The following is a 22,486-nucleotide window of genomic DNA, read 5'->3' on the forward strand; positions in this document are numbered from 1 at the left end:
TACAGTTACATCAGTTTATTTTCCTTTTGGGATAAAGGTTTTACATTAAAAAAAATAAAAGCTGCTCATTGTAAGCATCCCTGTCAGTGGAAAATGGTTTGTTTCATCACTGTAACTGATACATTCTACTGAAGAGCTTCTTCTTTTGAAAAAACAACAGAGTTATTGGCTGGATCAACAGATGAAAATAGAAGAAAGAAAAAAAATAAAATAAATGACTCAAAGACATTAGAGACCCAATTATCCTCCCCACTCGGTGCTTCCATTGCCTCTAGGCCAGTGGTGTATTTAGGCAACACAAAATTCGCCTCCCACCCCCGAGAGAGCCTGACATTGATCAACAACACCCCCACCCAAGAGAACATTCCACTAGCATCGCCCCCGTACACAGACCACTCCCCTCCCACGAGAGCGAAAGACACTCACCTTTACACCTGGTTTACACTGATGCGGTGTGCAATTTGCAGCGTTTTCTGTGTGAATTCCGCACCACATCAGAATCGCACCCAGTTCATGTGAACTGCTGTGGGTGTGTATGTTAAGTTAACAACACCCCGAAAGAGGGCCGCAAAACGCGGTGCGATGTGCAGAATAGATCACATAGGTGTGAATAGCCATGCAATCCGATTCTACTGCGGACCCAAAAAATGGTCCTGCACCTTTTTGGTGCGAAGCGATTAGAGCCAAACTGTATGGCTCCAATCGCCCCGCACACAAATCGCATTTGATTTGCACAAGAATGAGGTGCGGTTCCTGTGCGAATCACATGCAATATACCGCACCACATATACAGTCATGGCCGAAATTGTTGGCACCCTTGATATTTCTCCAGGAAATCATGTATTTCTCACGAAACGTATTGCATTAACACATGTTTTGCTATACACATGTTTATTCCCTTTGTGTGTATTGGGACAAAACAAAAAAAGGGAGGAAAGAAAGCAAATTCGACATAATGTCACACAAACCTCCAAAAATGGGCTGGACAAAAGTATTGGCACCCTTTCACAACTGCGGATAAATAAGAATGTTACAAGCATGTGATGCTCCTGTAAACTCACCTGGGGCAAGTAACAGGTGTGGGCAATATAGAAATCACACCTGAAAGCAGATAAAAAGGAGAGACGTTCACTTAACCTTTGCATTGTGTGTCTGTCTGTGCCACACTAAGCATGGACAACAGAAAGAGGAGACGAGAACTGTCTGAGGACCTGAGAACCAAAATTGTGGCAAAATATCAACAATCTCAAGGTTACAAGTCCATCTCCAGAGAACTAGATTTGCCTTTGTCCACAGTGCGCAACATTATCAAGAAGTTTGCAACCCATGGCACTGTAGCTAATCTCCCTGGTCGTGGACGGATGAGGAAAATTGATGAAAGATTGCAACGCAGAATAGTCCGGATGGTGGATAAGCAGCCCCAAACATGTTCCAAAGACATTCAAGCTGTCCTGCAGGCTCAGGGAGCATCAGTGTCAGCGCGAACTATCCGACGACATTTAAATGAAATGAAACGCTATGGCAGGAGACCCAGGAGGACCCCACTGCTGACACAGAGACATAAAAAAGCAAGACTACAGTTTGCCAAAATGTACTTGAGTAAGCCAAAAGCCTTCTGGGAAAACGTCTTGTGGACAGATGAGACCAAGATAGAGCTTTTCGGTTAAGCACATCATTCTACTGTTTACCGAAAACGGAATGAGGCCTACAAAGAACAAAACACAGTACCTACGGTAAAATATGGTGGAGGTTCAATGATGTTTTGGGGTTGTTTTGCTGCCTCTGGCACTGGGTGCCTTGACTGTGTGCAAGGCATCATGAAATCTGAGGATTACCAAAGGATTTTGGGTCGCACTGTAGGGCCCAGTGTCAGAAAGCTGGGTTTGCGTCCAAGATCCTGGGTCTTCCAGCAGGACAATGACCCCAAACATACGTCAAAAAGCACTCAGAAATGGATGGCAAAGAAGCGCTGGAGAGTTCTGAAGTGGCCAGCAATGAGCCCAGATCTAAATCCCATTGAACACCTGTGGAGAGATCTTAAAATTGCTGTTGGGAAAAGGTGTCCTTCCAATAAGAGAGACCTGGAGCTGTTTGCAAAGGAAGAGTGGTCCAAAATTCCGGGTGAGAGGTGTCAGAAGCTTATTGATGGTTATAGGAAGCAACTGATTTCAGTTATGTTTTCCAAAGGGTGTGCAACCAAATATTAAGTTAAGGGTGCCAATACTTTTGTCCAGCCCATTTTTGGGGTTTTGTGTGACATTATGTCATATTTGCTTTTCTGCCTCTGTTTTATATTTGTTCCAATACATACAAAGGGAATAAACATGTGTATAGCAAAACATGTGTTAATGCAATACCTTTTTTGTGTGAAATACTTGATTTTCAGGAAAAATATCAAGGGTGCCAACAATTTCGGCCATGACTGTATGTGAACCCAGTCTCACAGCTCTGGACATCCCCAGGAACGAGAGTCAAGCAGCCCACAGCCTCTCTCAGATCCCATCTGGTCCCTAAGCCACATGTGTCCCTTCTTCCAGGGGGGTGATGCTGGCCCCCTGAAAAATGCCGCCATAGGCAAATGCCTTGTGGGAAATACACCCCTGCTCTAGCCATACAGAGAACACCATAAAACACACACCATTACAATCTGTGAACTGTAGTGTGCAGGTGTGTTTTTTGTCATTGTATATGTGTGTTGGGGTGACGTGGCAGTGAATCACAGGGCATGTAAAATGAAAAGTAAACATTCATTGCAGTAAGACACAGTAAAGCTGGTACAACCGGCAACAACTGACAGATCGCTGCATCAACATCACTTGTGTTGGCATCAATCGGCCAGTTTTTGCTGGACAGTTTTTACTCTCTCCCCGTGTGTCTTTGTATTCTGACCCCCCCACTAACAGAATACACTGACCAGCCTCGCAGCTATTACTGGCTGCAAGCACTGATTGGATGCTGGTTTTGCAGCATGTCCCTTTGACATCCTGGTCATTAGACCAGCTTCTGTCGGGCAGACAGCTGTACATATAGACTGAAAGTCGGCCGGTTCCTGCTGAACTGGATGCTTTTTGGCCATTGTGTACCCAGCTTTAAATGCATGTCACTGATTTGAATGGCCACCAAAACACATATCAATGTGACACACATTAGGTTGGATATAAACCTTGACGTAAACTTCTTTTGGCCTCACCTCTGTAGTTAAGTACATTTGCTTATTATGTCCTGCTGTTATTCTTTGTTTCAGTTCTTTCAGTATGGTTTTCTCAGACAATTTCCACAGCTCCATCTCCTTTGTCGCTTCATCTTTTTTAATTTGAATTGCCATTCTGAGTTGAAAAGTAAAGGAAAACACACTCTGTAATTCTTGTACTTTGAAAGAAGAACATAATAATGAAATTTAATTTTTTACTATCCTTGATTTAGATTATAATAAACATTATGTAATAATATTGTGTATAGATATAAAAAACATAAATACCTTTTTTGTGTCCGTTTATTAATCGATCACATACCTTCTAAGCTCCTAATGCAGTTGAGAACAGATAGCAAGAGGAGGAGAAACAGCAGTGCACTGAACTTCCCAGTGCATGGGTGTGCAGGAAAGGAAGGGGGGTAGGGGGCGTGTGAGTAGAAGTCTGATCATTGGAGGAGAGCACACTGAGTTCCCAGCACAGCTAGAGAACTGACCACGCTGTGCTCTCATGCCCAACTTAGTCAGTTTTTAATAGGAAAGTAGAGGTACTGCCAGGAGCACCTGGGATTTCACACAAAGGAAGCAATACAAAGAGAACAAAATATTTTTTTATACAAGTACATGGTACAGCAGGATTATGAAATGTTGGGTTTACATACTCTTTAAGCGAACCACACTTCACTATTGGATTGTAGAATATCTGATCTATAGCATTCATAGAGGAAGTGCTTAACCTCTTCATGCCTAAGGGTAAAAAGAATCTTAAAGCCTAAGCACAATTTTGCAACTTTGACGTGTTAGCAAAACTGTACATATCATCTCAACCAGGTGGATTATACCTTGTTTTTTTTCAGGACAAATTGGGCTTTCATTTGGTGGTAAATGGTAATAGATATCTGCTGATTTGTTTTTTATTATCAAAGGAAAACTGACCCAAAATAGTAAAAAAGAACATTTTTTAAATTTAGTTGTATAGTTCTTGCTACTACCATAACCAACCACCAAAGAACAACCCAAAGGCAAGTAAAAAAGAAAAAAACACACGTTATACTCACTTGCTCTGTGCAGTGGTTTTGCATAGAACAGCCCCGATCCTGCTCTTCACGGGTCCCCCACCGACGCTCCTGGCAGCCCCCCCCCCAAAAAAAAAGCTTGCTACGGAGGCACCCAAGCAGGCTGCCTCCCAAGCCGCTGCTCTGCATGTCTATTTACATACAGATGTGTGGCCAGGCCCAACCCCCCCCCTCTCTCATTGGCTCACTGGCTGTAATTGTCAGCAGCTGTCTCAGACAATGAGGAGGGAGAGACCCCAGAGAGCCGAGGCTCTTGTGCACATTGCTGGATTGCAATGGGGCTCAAGTAAGTATTAGGGGGGCTGCTGCACACCTTCAGCCTTTAGAACCACTTTAAGGAGACCCTGTCGCCAGACCATTTATTTTATCATAAGATTATTTGCGCATTTCCCATATTTTATGCATGCTTTTTACCTGTAAAAGACCCTCTTGTGTAAACATCCAAAAGCTCAGAGACTGCTGCTGTGTGCTGCCATCTTTAATGTGATGTCAGCAGCCACGGCAGATTTAGAACTGTCACTCAAGTGACACTCCATAATATTATCCTTCACTGCTGCCCTGGCAGATACATAAGAAAGTATGTAGGGAGGTTAAGGGAGAGATGGAAGAGCTGGGCCTGCGTAGACAGTAATTAGACATTCCCAGGAGAGGAGAGAGCTATGATGTGCAAAGAGGAAAGGGACTGTGCTAGGGAATTTACTCTTTCTGGCATAGTAGGATTTTCTAGCAAATTCAAAGACACATTTCAAATGAATACAATTTTGATTATTTTTTCTGTGCTTTTACCTGCATTTTTTAAATTTGGTGTTTGATTGTAACAATCAAAACACCACAACAAAGTTTAGAGTCCAAAATGTTTTATTTCAAACATATAGCAACTGCTACATCCGTAAAAAGGATAAAAACCACTGATCAAACGGAACTGAAAATAAAATTCTAATTTCAAACCTTTTCTGTCTTTCATTTGCCAGATCTTCCTTAGCTTCATCTACTTGTGCAGCAAGTTGCTCTGTAGTCACTCTAAAAATAAATTTAAGTCAATTCATGTCAAAAAGGAGACAATATTCTTATTACACGTAATTCTATAATACTCTTACAACAGCTTACCGCATGCTTTCTACCAGCTCTTCCGACTTCATATCCATTTCTGTCAACTCCCAACTTAGTTTTCCTAATAGTTCTTGCTTCTCATTTAGGAGATCTCTGGATTTTTCCAGCCTTAGAGAAATAAAAAATGGGAATAGTAATAAGAATCTGCGGGCTTATGGCAGCAAACCTCTTGTTAGGAAATTTATCCACGTTAAGAGCTACCAATCCTAGATGAAACTCCGGTATTACTAGCAAATTATACTAAAAATCCCATGCTGAAATAGAGTGGGTTACAGTGGCTATAAACTTTATTTTTGTACTTTAAATGGTAAACATGTTCTACATACCTGCTCTGTGTAATGGTATTGCACAGAACAGGTCCCTTACTTCCTCTTCTGGAGTCCCCCACCAGCGCTCTCGGCTCCTCTTCTTCTTCAAGTAGGGGCACTCATGCAGGTGCACTCCTGATCTGGGCTGTGTACATACACAAAACAGCTTGGCAGCTCCCTGCGCTGCCTCCTTAGCAGCAGCAGCGGCCTATCACTACTCCAACAAATGACCTTCTTAGGGACAAAACGCGTTATGGCAGGGTCAAGTAGTGACATCATCACGCTGGCTCAGATGATTGGCATTTGTTGTGTTTTAATGCTGAGCTGTCCCTTCGTTTTTGTGAGTATACAAGCTGTTTTAAATAAATAAATGAAGTGAATATTACACTGTTGGGTTCCCTTTCCCTTTCTTTGTGTAAGATCCAACTGTAACATATGAGGTGCCCTGCTGCGGGAAAGTCATCCATGCCTGTATGAAGGGATTGAGATCCATCCATCTCCCTGAGAGGAGTCTAAAGCAATATTAGACCTCTTCTGTTTTGAGGTCTTGGGCTCTGGTAAGTAGGTCTGTGTCGTAGAGGTTGAAGTACAGATGCTGGTGATGGTGCCTTCACATTGAATTTTACAAGTTGATGAACATTCAAAATTTATTCTGGGATGTTCTATTATGGAATTATTTCACATTTGATATATACTTTGAATAAAAACAGAGTAACACTTTGTTTACATACTTTATGTTCAGCATCATAGGAGCCTACGACTTCCATACCCTCAGTGATTCCTGTAAATGCAGGAGGAGAGGAGCAGCACATGACACAACGTGTATCAAGAAAGAAGTCAGGTAAGTGTTTAGGGAAGGCTTGGGGGGGCACAGACATTGGAAGGTTTTTTTACCTTAATGCAGAAAATGCATTAATGTAAAAAAACATTCCGTCTTTAGAAACACTTGAAAATAGGAGTTTAAGCCCAAGTAAAGCCAAAATTGTCTAAAAAGGGCCATCCCTTTGCTTTGGAGAGATTGCCCCATACTTCGTGTTGTGTCTCTGGGATAGAAAGTGGAGAGAAATCTCTCAGATAGGACACAGATAGCAAACAAAAGCCTGATGGCAGTTTTTTCCATCCCAAAAAAATATTTTGCCATTGCGTATACTTCAAGTATATCACACATTGACACCAATCTATTTCAACAGTGACTGACAACTATTGATCTCTAAAAAAGAGATATTTGTAAGGAATGTGAAGAAAATCTGTCGGTACAACAGCTGTTCTGGTTGCTGGCGGTGGTCCCATACTCTGCTGTCCGTACAGCTTACTAGTGATTCGCAAGGTCGACTACAACAGTTATGGGCCAATAATAAAGAACATGAGGCAGCACGGGCTTAGGAAAGCAACAAGGATGCATTGTAATTGTATTTTTTTTATGTTGGGGTTTTTTTTTTGTTAATGTTGGTTGAACTGGACGGACTAGTGTCTTTTTTCAACCAGATTAACTACACTCACCGGACACTTTATTAGGTACCTTGCTAGTACTGGGTTGGACCCCGTTTTGCCTTCAGAACTGCCTTAAAGTGTTACTAAACCCTACGGGGCAAAGTATTTGGGGAGGACCTGGACAGTATTCTTGATGCTTTCACAGAAGCAGCACTACACAAGTATCTTGCCTTATTAATGGCGATCTCTCCAGATTTAAGATAATCCACACTGGCAAAGTCCTCTGCAATAAATTCCAAAAGATGTAGAAATTGTGGATAGATTCCTCTGAAGCTCAAGGATCTGATGCAATTATCTTGGACATGATTTCTGTATGGCTTTCTTTAACGTGCTACTAAACCCACAACAGTAAAATCAGTCTGTATATGCAGCAAAGCATGCTTGTCATACTCACTATGGAACCTAAGGGGTTAATCCCCTGCTGTCAGGAATGGGCTCAGCACAGGTGGTGCTGGGGCTCACCCGCCTTGTGGGCTGCAGTACCAGTGCTGGCCAGCGGGTGCTCTCAGCAGCCAGAATCTCACTCCTGCAATCAAGCCATCACCTGAGGCTGTTTTCAGGAGGTGTATTTAAGCAATGGCCAGGCCTACAGTCAGTGCCTTGGTGTTTGTTTCCATGAGCCCCTGTACTTGCATCCTGTCTGATATTTCTGCCTGATCTGGACTCTGCTAGAACTCTGCCTGCACCGACCCCAGCTATTCCTGACCACTCTCCTGCCTGCTCCTTTGTACCTTGTCTGCCCGATAGTTACCGACTCGGTCTGCCTGACTACGTTTATGTTCCCGCACATACTGGGATCTGTTGGAGGTTTGGTTCTTGCACTGTATGTTTGGGTGTACTGTGTAGCTTTTAATAAATTATATTGTTTTACACCATACTTGAAGCCTGCGTTTCCCTGTGTCAGTCCACACATCTCTGCTCATACCTGGAGCCCTGAAATCTGCATTGTGTAAAAAGGCCATTTGATTCTGACTTCTCTGCTCCTCCTCTTGTTCAAATGTCCACATCTTATCTCCTGAGACAGACAGACAGTAGCAATTCTGCACATGCTTAGTTTGGTGTGTATTGGAGGAGAGGGTTTTTTTTTTCTTGGGAGAGAATGTTATCAGCACAGGTCTCATCAGCACTGTCCAGACAGAGGTCAGGGGATTTGCATCCTCCTAGAGCAGAAAGAAAACTCCTCCTACAAGCTTTAACCAGTGCTTTGCTGAACACTGATAGAAGCCACAAGATTGCTCTAACTGCTGATGAGAAAAGGTATTTAGCAGTTTATATTTATTAAAATAATTGCATTACCATGTTCTGTGTACTGTGGGAGACCAGATATAGTGAATGCAGGGTCCTGGGTTTAGTAACACTTTAATTCTTAATGGCATAGATTCAACAAGGTGTTGGAAACATTCCTCAGAGATTTTGGTCCATATTTACAAGAGTTACTGTTGCCTTTTTACCATCTCAAAGTCTGTCCATTCTCCTCTGACCTCTGACACCAACAAGGCCTTTTGGTACACACAACTGCCGCTCACTGGATAATTTCTCTTTTTCGGACCATTCTCTGTAAACCCTAGAGATGGTTGTGGATGGAAATCCCAGTAGATCAGTAGTTTTTGAAATACTAAGACCAGGCCATCTGGCACCAGCAACCATGCCACGTTCAAAGTCACTTAAATCCCCTTTCTTCCTCATTCTGATGCTCAGTTTGAACTTCAGCAAGTCATCTTCACCACGGCTAGATGCCTTAATGCATTGAGATGCTGCCATGTGATTCGCTGATTAGCAATTGGTGTTAGCAAGCATTTGAACAGGTATACCTAATAAAGTGGCTGGTGACTGTATGTAACTATGTGTTACAGAGCGCCATGAGTAATTTATAGTATTGTACAGAAACATAAAGATGGATATCCTGAAAGTGTCTTAGTTTATTGCCCTCCTCAGATGCATCCCTTGGCTAAAGGAGAAGACTGATTGCTAGACAGACCACATTCTGCCTGCAGTGAACCTGGTGTACATTAGGAATGACCACATACAATACTTCAGAGAGGACACCTCTTCCACCCAGTCACAAACAATAAAAAATTATAGAGCAAGAATATAAATGAAAGTCATCCAATGTTAAAGCTGAAGTTTAGTGATTTTTTTTTTTTTTTAGCATCAGAAACAGTACTTATGTGAATGAGGAGTGTCCGGTGTGCTGGTGGCTGTTCTGTTCCTTGAAATCTTCTGTCCTTTGCCCCCCAGATACCCCCACAACCCCATAAGATCAAAGTGTCTCCACCTATCACAGGCACTCATCAAATATGTTGACTATGTTGACCCTCTCCGCCTCCCTGCTCCATTCATAGAAGTTGTACTGTTGGTTCCTGCAAAGAAAAGCATTCTATGAATGGAGGACAGGCAGATGAATTAAATGTCTGCCTCCTCCATTCACTGTGAATGAAGCAGGGGGGTGGAAAGGGCAGGCATAACTGTCACTTTTGAAGAGTGCCTGTGACAGGTGCAGCCCCTCGTATTAACTCCCGCAGAACCAAAAGATCACAGTTGTGGGAGTATATGGAGGGCAGAGGATGGAAGATTTCAAGTAACAGAGCAGACACCAGCACACGGGACACTCATCCTTTGTGCTGATTAAACAAAACAAATACTAGAAGTTTCTGTTGCAAGAAACTTCAGCTTTAAGGAAGCATGCAATATATATATCTCATAGATTTTATTTATGAAATTGTTTTATCAGAGATCGTTACAGAATGAGCAGAAATCCTTACTGCAGTGCTGTGTCTTTCTTCATGGCATGTTGTCGGTCTTCTTCCTCTGATACAGCCTGGTATTCCTGCTTCAAAGCTTTGTGCATCTCTTCCATAGACTGATGCAGTATCTCTGCTGTGTTCCTTTCCTTATCCAGCTTATATAACATAAAACACAACAGGGTTTCAAGAAGAACTCTGATGAGCATCATTTGCAAGTAAAATGGAGGCATCACATAGCCTTGATGCAATTCTAAAATTCCTTTCCATTTAAAAAAAATAAAACGTTTTGGGTTCCCAAGTTAGAAAAATGGGAAAGGAAAAATATTAGGATGTGTGCATGGCCACCATTCCTCCTCAACACGTTGTAGCTGAGAAGGTTTGTGCCATGGAAAAAAAGCAAACTCTTCTATTATGGTGTCAAATGAGCTTCTCTATGTAATCGGTTCTGTCAGACAACATGGTATGATGGAGAGAAGGGATGTAGACACTAACAGGCTTCAAAAACAATGGTTTGGAGATATATATATATATATATATATCTTCTATGCAAGAAGAGGTGGCAAATAGATCATTTGGTATGATTTGTGATCAGGCCAGCTTCTTATTTTTTTTTAACAATCCACTGCAGAGCTTCTGAGGGAGGTTACACCACTGATAATGGGATGCATTCCTTGTGCTTGGTCATGCAACATCAGATTACATGTAAAGGGAGGTGGCCAAGCACCCCTTTCCTCCTCCAGAGTAAAGGGGCATAGTTGAACCCTGTCCTACATCATAAGCATATGTTCAGCTAAGGTATAACCTATCTCTCACGTTTGTTTGATGGGTGCTCTAACTTACCTTTAATGCTCTCCATACTTAAACAGATATATCCAAAAAGTTATGTTTTAAATACTTACTACTATTGCCTGTGTATTTGCATATCTAGATTTTGCAAAAGCATTCGATAAAGATCCCCATAAGCTCCTGATTTAGAAACTGAGGTCTGTAGGCATGGACCATAGCGTTTGTTCATGGATAGAAAACTGGTTACAAGGGCGCATCCAACGGGTGGTGATAAATAGCGAGTACACAGAGTGGTCTGGAGTGGTAAGTAGGGTACGCCAGGGCTCTGTCTTGGGACCAATTCTGTTTCATTTTTGTCACAAATGATAAAGAGGTTGGTATACATAGCTCAATCTCAGTGTTTGCTGATGATACAAAGCTAAGTAGGGCAATAATTTCACAACAGGATCTAGAAATCTTATAAGAAGACCGCAATAAAATAATAGGGTGGGCAAATCCATGGCAAATGAGGTTTAACCACTTTAACTCCACCCTACAGCAGGATTACTGCTACAGGGCGGACTTCCTGCACAAAATCGCGTATATATACGTGATTCGCGCTCCCGCCATGATCCCAGGCCTGGGGCGTGCGTGCCTGCTGACCCGACAGTGCCGTGATTCGGTGCCCGACCGATCAATCAACAGATTCAGATAAGTGATGCTCGGCCTGGATCTGCTGGTTGATACCTGCCTTATCACAGATCTTCCTGTACCTGTGTTTACATTTACACAGGTACAGGAAATGATGCAATCTTCTCTCCCTGAGCACATTCCATCCCAGAGAGAGAAGAAAGCAGATCCATGTGAGTAAAAACAGCACTCATTTACAGTAAAAGCACAGCTAGGTCACATTTAAGCCACTGATCACCACCCAGTTAACCCTGCCCTGTCACCAGTATAATTAGTACAGTGTACAGATTTTTTACTGATCACTGTATTAGTGTCACCGATGACTTCAAGTATCGTTAGCGTCCCTCTCAGATAGCGTCAGATTGCCGCCACTACATCAGTCATTACATTTAACCCTTTGATTGCCATGAACACGCTCACATACACAATAAACCTCCATTGCTGGTATAGTGTCTGAACGGATCAATATCTTTGATCAGATCAGCACTATACCAGCGTCCACATTAGTATAGTGTCCCCAAAAACACAGCGTTAGCAGGATCAGCCCTGCCACCTGCCAGCACCTGCGTTTAACTCCTACGCTTAACCCCCCCCCCCCCCTTCTCCCCCAGCAAGTGCAGTGTCAATAGATCACTGTTACTTGATACACTGCACACAAAACCGCAGTGTTAGCAGAATCAGGCCTGATCTCTGCTAGCACTTGAAGATAAAATGTTTTGTAGTGGCCCAAGCATTCCTTGACAGCCAGGTGCTTTTTTTCCCCATGAGTCGCACTAGGTACCTATAAATTTAGTGGCCAAAATGTCGAATGAAAGGTACTCTAGTGAAGAGGCCTACAGGATTCTGAGCATGTCAAATGAGAGCGAAGGGGAAGCCTCACAAACCTGTAGACAGCAGCGGCACTCTTACAGATACAAACCAGCACTGCAGTATCACTAGGTGACATGGCGAGTCCGATAAGTGGAGTACAAGCTCGTGAGGTGGCTAGCACAAGTAGTGTCCTGCAGCCACCAAGAATTCAAACACAGGCCCATAGAGCCCATACTGTCCTGGATGTGCTTGCAAATCCTGACTGGCAGCCCACAAATTCTGCAACACCTGTACTTCCCCCATTCACTGCCCAACTCGGAATTCAGGTAGAAACAGCAAATTTAACTACTCCTCTTGTTTTTTTGGAACTGTTTTTCACGGAAGATCTGTACGCCTTGATTGTGGATCAAACAATTTATATGTACAACAAATTATATGCACAACAGATGCCCCCCACTGCCTTCCACAGCTTTCTCAGGTAGTCCCGTGATGGGGAACCTGAGAATGCAGCCGGTGTTTCTGCGAGCTGACCATAGAGCTGATTGGAGACTGACATGGCGCTAAATGATCTCTAGTCTAAGAAATCGGAAGCTAGGAGCATTTCATCACTTGAATTTTGCAGCATATAAACAGCGCCATTTTTAAATTGGGAAAGTATCTGATCACACCGATCTTGGTGAAGGCAGAGGAGGTATCTAGAGTCTAATAGACCCCAGATTTCTCAGAAAGGAATACCTGTCAATGCCTATTGCAGTCACAGGGGATATTTACATTCCCTGTGATAACAATAAATGTGATAAAAAAAAAAATTAAAAGGGGCAGTGTAAAAATAATAAAAAAAGCACCCATGCCTCCACGCGCGTGCACAACTGCGTGCACAAGCGTTGACCCCGTGTCGGTATGTAACAGCGGTATCACCACGAACGTCAGATCAAGGGCAGTAATTCTAGTACTAGACCTCCTCTGCAAATCTAAAATTGTAGCCTGTAAAGGCTTTTAAAATGTCACCTGTGGATATTAAAAATGTATGCAGTTTGTCACCATTGCATGGGGTGTGCGCAGTTTTAAAGCATGTCATGTTTGGTATCTATTTACTTGACATACCATCATCTTTTATATTGTACCAAACAATTGGCCAATATATTGTGTTTTTGCACATTAAAAGTAAAAAAAGTGTATTTTTTTCAAAACATTTGCGTTTGAAAAATCGCTGCGCAACTACTATGTGACATAAAAAATTGCAGCACCCACCATTTTAGTCACTAAGGTGTCAGCTTTAAAAAAAATATAATGTTCAAAGTAATTTCCTAGCAAAAAATGCAGATTTTTTTCATGTGAACAAAAAGTGTCAGTAAAGGCTTGGTCTTCAGGTGGTTAGAAGAGTGAGTGATGTGTGGCATAAACTGTGGCACAATGCTGCCCCCCCCCCCAAAAAAAATGACCCCTTTTTGGAAAGTAGACACCCCATTTGCTGAGAAGCATGTTGAGTCATTAGACCACACGTATATATACAGCATATATATATATATATATATATTTTTTTTTTTATTACACAAAGTTGTCACTTAAATTATTTATTGCTCGCTACTTCTCCCGAGTATGGGGATACCACAGGAGATAGACTTTTGGTAGTCTAGCCAAGTACAGGACCCCAAAATCCAATAAGCACCTACTTGCTTTTAAAGGGCTTTATTTCCTCATTACACTTCCTGACTACCTATCACAGTTTTGGAGGCCCTGAAATGCCAGAATAGTACAAACCCCGCCACCAAATAACCCTTTTTTGGAAAGTAGCCACCCCAAGGAATTTGGTAAGAAGCATGGTGAGAATTTTGCAGATCTCGTTTGTTGCCACAAGTTTTTTGAAAATGGAGAAAGAAAACAAAAACATATTTTTTCTTTTTTTATTTTTCAAAACCTTGTAAGAATTAGATCTGCAAAATACTCACCATGCCTCTTTTTGAATTCCTTGGGGTGTCTACTTTCCAAAAAGGGGTAAATTGGGGGGGGGGTGCTATCATGGCATTTCAGGGCCTCCAAAACTGATGGGCAGTGAGGAAGTGAAATGAGGAAGTTGAACAACTCCAGGCTTTCAAAGTGGTCATTGGATTTTGGGCTCCTGTATGTGGCTGGGCTTCCAAAAAGTCTCACACATGTGGTATCCCCATACTTAATAAAAGTAGCAGAATGTATTTTGGGGTGTAATTCCACATATACCCACGGCATGTGTGAGCAATATATCATTTAAGTGACCCCAAATGTTTTTCTGTCATTTTCCAAAAACTTGCAGAAAAAAATAAACCTTCCATGGAACTTACCTCTCCGCAGATAGCTTAGGGTGTCTACTTTCTGAAAAGGGGTGTTTGTACTGTCCTGGCATTTTAGCATGTGATAGGCAGTCAGAAAGTAAAAGCTGTGTAAATTCCAGTATTATTGGATATTTTTTATGACAGAAGTGAGAAAATATCGTTTTTTTTTGTTTATAGCACAAAAAATAAAAAAACCCAGAGGTGGTCAAATACCACCAAAAGAAATCTCTATTTGTGTGAAAAAAATAACATAAATTTGTCAGTTAAACTAGAGCAGTGCCTTATAGCAAAAAATTTTGTAAATTCCAATATCTATACCACCATTTGTAGACGATATAACTTTCACACAAACCAATTAATGTACACCTATTGGGCTTTTTTTTACCAAAGACAAATGACAAAATTTTAGTTTATTGGATATTTTTTATAACAGAAATGAGAAAATATTGGTTTTTTTTTAATTTTGGGGTTTTCTTTGTTTATAGCGCTGTATAGCAAAAAATGGCGTAAATTCCAGTATCTGTACCATAGTTTGCTTTCACACAAAGCAATCAATACACACTTATTGGGATTTTTTTTACCAAAGAAATGTAGCAGAATACATTTTGGCCTAAATTTATGACTAACTTTGAGTTTACTATATATTTTTTATAACCGAAAGTAAAAAATATTGGTTTTTTTTTTTTCAAAATTTGCGGATTTTTTTGTTTATAGTGCAAAAAATAAAAAACCTGGCGGTAATCAAATACCACAAAAAGAAAGCTCTATTTGTGTGAAAAAAGGACATACATTTTGTTTGGGTATAGCATTGCATGACTGCGCAATTACTAGTTGAAATAGCACAGCGCCGTATCACAAAAAATGGCCTGGTAAAGAATTGGGGTAAATTCTCTGGAGGGCAAGTAGTTTATGTTGAAAAATATACAGTAATGCACTTGGGCTAAAAATATGAACGCAAATTACGTGCTGGGGGGGGGGGGGGGAGAACCTCTGGGAGAATCCAGGATGGAAAAAGATCTGGGGGTTCTAGTAGATGACAGGCTCAGCAATGGCATGCAATGCCAAGCTGCAGCAAGCAAAGAATATTAGCATGCATTAAAAAAAGAGAATTTACTCAAGAAATAAGACTATAATCGTAGTTTGGCCACATCTGGAGTATGCCGTCTAGTTCTGGTAATCAGTCCTCAGGAGGGAGGTGCGGGAACTGGAGAGAGTCCAGACAAAGGCAATGAAGTTAAAGGGGATTGGAGGACCTCAGGTATGAAGAACGGCTACAAACATTAAACTTATTCTCCTGGAGAAGAGACGCTTGAGAGGGGATATGTTAGTAATATACAAATACGCAACAGACGGGAGGTCTCGGTCTTCCCAACTTTTGGCTATACTACCTGTCGGCCCGTTTCGTACAATTATCACAATGGACGACTATTAATTCTCAGATCCCCTAGATCAGATTTGAATCTCAATCTATACGTCCATTTTACTTACCAGGCATATTATGGTCCAAAATGCCCGCCCCCCCGCTCGTTATGTATTCATAAATTCCACTGTTGCCCATTCACTGACGCTTTAGTCCAGATACAAATTTAAATTAAATCTGGTCTCCTCTGTCTCTCCAGGTGCATCATTTTTTGGTGACCCGAATTTTATTACGGCATTTTACTTTCCACAGGTGTTCCGATGGTGGTATGATAGATCTTTTATCAGATTTTCAAAGAGGAGGATCTTATATCACCTTTGAGATGCTACGTATACGTTTTGATATCCCGCTTCGGGAATATTACCGTTATCGACAGATTAGACAATTTTTTAATTCACAATTTGGCCTTATACCTTCTTCTCCGATTTCGTTCTTCGAACGCATTAGCCATGACTCTCCCAGGGGCAAGGGTCTTATTTCTGATTTCTATCACCAATTTCTGGTTAGTTCCTTTCCCACACCCGCTCTATATAGACAAAAATGGGAAGCTGATAGTGGTATCACCTTTTTGAATGAGGACTGGGATTCCGTGGTAGATAACATACGTAAGAGCTCTAGATCTCTCTCTGTCCAGGAGACAGCCCTTAAGGTATTAACCAGATGGTATTATACCCCATCTAGGCTACATGCCCTGTATCCAGGGACCTCCCACTTATGCTTCTGGGGCTGTGGCCTTGCCGGTAATCTGGTGCATACATTCTGGGCTTGCCCAGTTCTCTCCTTGGTGTGGCACAAGATCTCTGAGGTAGCTTCTGCACTGGTGGGTACCCCGGTGCATCTGACTATGCAGTCCTGCCTATTGGGAGCTCATATCCCGGGTGTTCAGACTGAGGTTATGAGGCTAATCCATACCATTTGCATATCCACCCTATGGGCTACCGCCCTACATTGGAAATCTATCACAGTACCATTGGCCTCTGTTCTACATAGAGTTGATGCTGTGATGCTCATGGAAAGAATACATTATACTTTATTGGACAAGATGCACTTATTTGATAAATAATGGGAAGTTTGGAAAAATCATGGACATTAACTAGATGACTAAGGACATTCCTTATTTGGGTTGATTGACTTACTCTGCTGGTAGATGTATAACTCTGCCTAGCTCTTAATTTATATTGCTCATGTACTTAAACTCTATTCTCTCTTCTTTTAACTTTTTCTTTACTCTGTATGACTGTGCCTTTTTGAAATGTACACCTCAGTCGAGCCTTGTTACTGTTTTACACACCGTTTGAAGTTGTAATATAATTTTACAGTCTACTTCTTGAAAAATAAAATCGTTTGTAAACAAATACCTCAGTGGAGATTTTAGCATAGGGAATAAAGTATTCAGTCACAGGGAGTGTAAGAAGATACTCAGCCAATCAATTAAATTGGAGGTAAAGTGGTTTAACCTTAGACTGCATAGGGGGTTTCACTGTCCGGGCAGTAAGGATGTGGAAGTCACTTCCACAATTGGTGGTGTCAGTGGGAAGTATTTATAGTTTTAAAAAACTCTTGGACAGGTATCTTAATGAACACAGTATACAGGGATACGAGCAATGATTTCTGACACACACACGCGCACACACAGGTTGAACTGGATGGACTGATGTCTTTATTCAGCCTGCCCAACTATGTAACTGACACACCATGCTATTAGAACTCAGTGTTGTACCTCACACTGTCTTTGTCCTTCTTCCCCCTGGAACAATCTGTGTATATGGAAGGACAAATCAAGTTGACCACTACTTTATACAAATGTCTACAAGCAAAGGGACAATAACCTTCTGTGATCTCATACAGTAGGTGTTAGGTTTAGATAAATAGATTTAGTATGCGTTTTGATAGGAACATTTATTTACCACACTGTAGTCAATCTGGCTGTGACTGTTTGTTAGGTAAAAGCACAGTTTTCTCAGTTTTCTCACTTCTGCCAGTCTGATAGCTCGCTCTACATCAAGATAGCTTGAGAAGTTTCTGGATGACAGGTGTGGAGTTATGCATATGGCAGCATGAATATTGACACAGTCCTGGCCTAACCCAAAAAGGCAGGCTCTGATGGTATGTTGAGAGACTGTAAATATTCAGTGAGCACACTGAGCTCTGGGTCTTTTCCTGGATAGGATTAGTCCAGCCTGGAGGGGGTGCCCTGCCCTTCCAGGCAATGCTGCTATGTCTGCTGTCTTGAGGCTCAGGTGGGCAACCTAAGGACCCGGATGCTACAGTCCTTGGACAAAAGAGAGCTGACTTAGGGGGGCTGTCCGCTCAAGATCTGGTCTGGTATCACCAGAGTAAGGTGTCACTTAGAAGTTGAAAGAAGGCAACCAGATGTCCTTGGGCCTTGAGTGAATACAGATGCTTCTGAAAGATCTAGGGGACCTTTGTGCTTTTGTCACCCCTCTGGTGCTAGAAAGTCAGCTGTGGATCTACTTAAAGGGGACACCAGCTGGTGTCCTGAGGAGCTGTGTCCAGAATATCTTTTACTTAAAGGGACTCTGTTCTCGTGGCTCTAAGAAAGGAAGTTACAGTTAACTATTACTACTATTGAAGTCTTCTGTTTGCTACAAGCACAGACTTTACTATAGCTTGTCCTGAAGAATACCCAAGACCTCAAGTGTACATAGTTCTTGTCTTTGGAGTATCCCACCTCATTCCCTCAACCCTATTCTCCTCTAGAAATAAAATAACACAAACACCCCTAGACTGGTCATTGAAAAAATGTGTGAATGAGCCTACAGTATGTGCATGGATATGGGGCAAAGTATTTCGGGAGGACCTGGACAGTATTCTTGATGCGTTCACAGAAGTAGCACTACACAAGTACCCTGCCTAATTAATGGCGATCTCTCCGGATTTAAGATAATCCACACTGGCAAAGCCCTCTGCAATAAATTCCAAAAGATACGGAAATTGTGGATAGATTCCACTGAAGCTCAAGGATCTGATGTAATTATCTTGGATATGGTTTCTTAAACCTGTATGGCTTTCTTTAAAGTGTTACTAAACCCACAACAGTAAAATCAGTCTGTATATGCAGTAAAGCATGCTTGTTATACTCACTGTGGAACCTAAGGGGTTAATCCTCTGCATTGTGTAAAAAGGCCATTTGATCCTGACTTCTCTGCCCCTCCTCTTGTTCAAATGTCCACGCTGATAAGACAGACTGAACCTGTAGCCTTTCTGCACATGCTCAGTTTAGTGTGTATTGCTAAAGGTTTTTTTTTCTTGGGAGAGTGCATGTGATCAGCATAGGGCCAACCAGCACTGTCCAGACAGAGGTCAGGGGTTTTGCATCCTCCTAGAGCAGAAAGAAAACTCCTACAAGCTTTAACCAGTGCTCTGCTGAACACTGATAGAAGTCACAAGACTGCTCTAACTGATGATAAGAAAAGCAGTTTAGATTTACTAAAATAATTGCACTTCAATGTTCTGTGAACTGTGGGAGACCAGATATAGTGAATGCAGGGTCTTGGGTTTAGTAACACTTTAACTGTCCTTTGTTATAAACTTTATGTGCACTGGGGAGGGAGAGGGTAAGTGTGAATGCGAGTTGATTGCGTGTGTGTTGATTTACTTGTATCTGGTCTTCTCTTGATATTGGGTCCTGCATGACCCCAACTGTATCACCTTTTCTATATGTTTGGCTTGGTTGGCCTGATTTGTTACCCCTATGCAACCATTATTCAGACTAAAATAAAACACCTTTAAAAAAAGGTAAAGTACAACTATAAAAAAAAAATACATTGTTGAACTTTGCACATGTATTCACAGCTGATTCAAGAACATTTTTGTGCACTTTTAAGTGATGCAAGCTTGTGTGAGTTCATCTGCTGATAAAGTTTGCAGCCATCATCAGGCAATCAGCCACAAAATGCTCACGACGCATGAGCACTTAACATTTGCTGATTTGCAAGTACATTTTTTGTGCATTCATTTTTTTATCAGATCAAGCAAAGGTTAGCTCTTGTTGCCAATTGTGTATATATATACACGTCTTGATTTTTTATTGTATAGTTTGAATACGTTTCACTATCTATATGATATTTATTATTCTAAATGATACATTCTATAAAAATTGACCAATCTTGACAACTGGGCTCCTGGAGGCTTAATCTCGGTCTTTTTTTTTTTCCTATGGGGGAATCCGCCTTAATCTGATTTTGTCTTCTCCACCTTACCTTGGAACCTGGAGACACACTATATTCCTGTTTTACGTAACTATTCTTGAGAGTACTTTGATTATATACTATGTAAAATAATACACTACTGTATATACAGTATGTTTTAACATCAGTGCCCTGAATCCCTGAAGAAGCTCTCTGCGAAGCGTGTTGCGACATATCTCTCCTGCTACATACTTACTTCATGTTTGGGCAGCATGTGGTTATTCTTAACATATGCAAAAACCTCAAACATACAAGTTTGATGCATGTGATTGAATAGTGGAGTGTAAAGGGGCATTTGTATGGATTATGCATATTTCGGTATTCCATACCTTAGAGTTTTTTATATGTTATGCGCTGAAGAGATTTTTAAATGTACATAATAAACTTTGTTTTTGGTATACAAAAAAATGTGTTTCCTCTGGGGAGGTTCATGTACCTCTTAAAGTCCCAAGCTTTTTTATTTTTGCAACTACAGTTATAAGGGATTTGGTGCATTGGGTATCAACCAACACCATACACTATCTAACAACGGTTAGCTCACATTTATGGGTTCACTCAGGATGACAGGAAAAGGTGTAAGATAAACCTATATTAAAAGGATAAAAGGCCACTATGAAACCTCACTGAAAAATTCTGTCTATAAAAAAGGAAAATGTCACATTGGTTTGGAAACGCTCTTGGATGCTAAAATATTCATTGGTGACATTTTCTAAAGTTAGATCTTTTATCTTTAAAAATAAATAAATGTACAGCTGGCTTCTGACAGATCTTGCTTTGACGCTGTGACTACAGGGAATAAACAATCTGGAACAGAAGACAATAATTCTAATACTCAAAAGGTAAGTCCACCTAACACTGATATTTCATTCTTTAGTAGATGTTAGAAAGTTAATCCACCTGCCAATTTGTATGTCTCCAAGGACTTTATTTGTGAAATCGCTATACTAGTGTCCAAGATCAAACAGGAGGTGCTGGAATGTTGAGCACCCAAAACATCCAGGTGTGAAAACAGACTCAGAGTCATGGCAGGGGAATATACCTGTTCAAAATATACACTATGTAGCCAAAAATTTGTAGACACTTGACCATCACACCTATATGTGCTGGTAAGGGTCTTCAGGCGGCTGGTTACTCTTCAGTACAGCAGGTGGAGGGAAATATACTAATGCAGGCCATACATGGTTCGAATTCCGAACGATTTTTAATCCGAAAATCGAAACATCGCTCGTTCTGTAATCCGATGGTGCCACCAGTGATTTCGAAAATCGGTTGTTTTTCACAAATTTTCCAGCATGCCCGATAAATGAAATTGGGAGGAACCATGAAAATCGGCCGATGCCATTGCCCCACTAACAGAGCGAAAATCGACCGATTATTCTAAGGTCAAATTTTCGGACGAAAATCGCTCAGAATTCGAACCATGTATGGCCTGCATAAGTATCAGTATTAAGTATCTTCTCTGCAGAGAACACTGATTTTAGCAACAAGGCCTTTCTAAGGAGAAATCATAATGGCTTTGGGTCAATTATTTATTCTCTGTTTTTTACACATTTGTCAGCTGCTGATTTATATTCCTTTTTTCACAACATATAAGCCAGCTGGCTGAGTTGCATGGTTTAGAGCAGGGGTATTGAATTAAAATTCATGGAGGTCTGATCAGTAAAATTTTGATCCAGTGCAGGTCAAAATCGCATGTTTGTGTGATGTCTCAGACCATTCACATCACAGCCCCCTCATTTTTTTTTATAACAGTCTTGTTCTTATTTCAGTGTCCTCAGTCCCCCATACATTAAAGCCCCTCACTTCACATCAGTTTCCCTTTCACATTAGTATCCACTGCCCTCTTCACATCAACCCCCCTCAGCACTTCCCCCCTTCATAGCATCCCCCACCGCATTGCCCCCCCTTTACATCGCATTTCATCCCCCCACAGCAATGCACCCCCCTTTACATCTCCCCCTCACAACAATGCCCCTGCTTTACATCTCCCCCCACAGCACTACTCCCTTTTACACCCCCCCACAGCACTGCCCCCCCCTTTACATCCCCCCCACAGCACTGCCCCCCTTTACATCACCCCTCACAGCATAGCCCCCCTTTACATCATCTCTCCCCACATCACTTGCCCCCCTTTACATCATATCTCCCCATCCACAGCACTGTCCCGCTTCAAGTCACCATCCATAGCACTGTCCTCTTCACATCCTCCCCACACCTACCTCTGCTCGCCTTTACATCCACCCCCACAGCACTTGCCCCCTTTTACATTTCTCTCCCTCCAGCACTTGCCCCCCCTTACATTCCCCCCTCCCCCGCATCACTTCCCCGTTCACATCACATCTCCCCTCCCCACCAGCACTTG

The 22,486-nt window shown here is 41.7% G+C and overlaps 1 protein-coding gene across 1 annotated transcript in view; it reads right to left on the reverse strand.

Moving 5' to 3' along the window:
• Positions 1–22,486, reverse strand: part of CCDC175 (coiled-coil domain containing 175) — a 108,346-nt gene that overhangs the window by 30,105 nt on the left and 55,755 nt on the right. The window contains exons 9-12 of the mRNA XM_089676536.1: positions 9,938–10,074; positions 5,374–5,484; positions 5,215–5,286; positions 3,191–3,326 (exon numbers count right to left, since the gene is read on the reverse strand). Of these exons, the coding sequence (XP_089532662.1) occupies positions 3,191–3,326; positions 5,215–5,286; positions 5,374–5,484; positions 9,938–10,074 (456 nt within the window). The remainder of the gene's footprint in view (positions 1–3,190; positions 3,327–5,214; positions 5,287–5,373; positions 5,485–9,937; positions 10,075–22,486) is intronic.

The sequence above is a fragment of the Staurois parvus genome, unplaced genomic scaffold, assembly GCF_062004578.1.
Source record: "Staurois parvus isolate SC_StPar_1 unplaced genomic scaffold, SC_StPar_1.0 ptg000171l, whole genome shotgun sequence".
Taxonomy (NCBI): Eukaryota; Metazoa; Chordata; class Amphibia; order Anura; family Ranidae; genus Staurois; species Staurois parvus.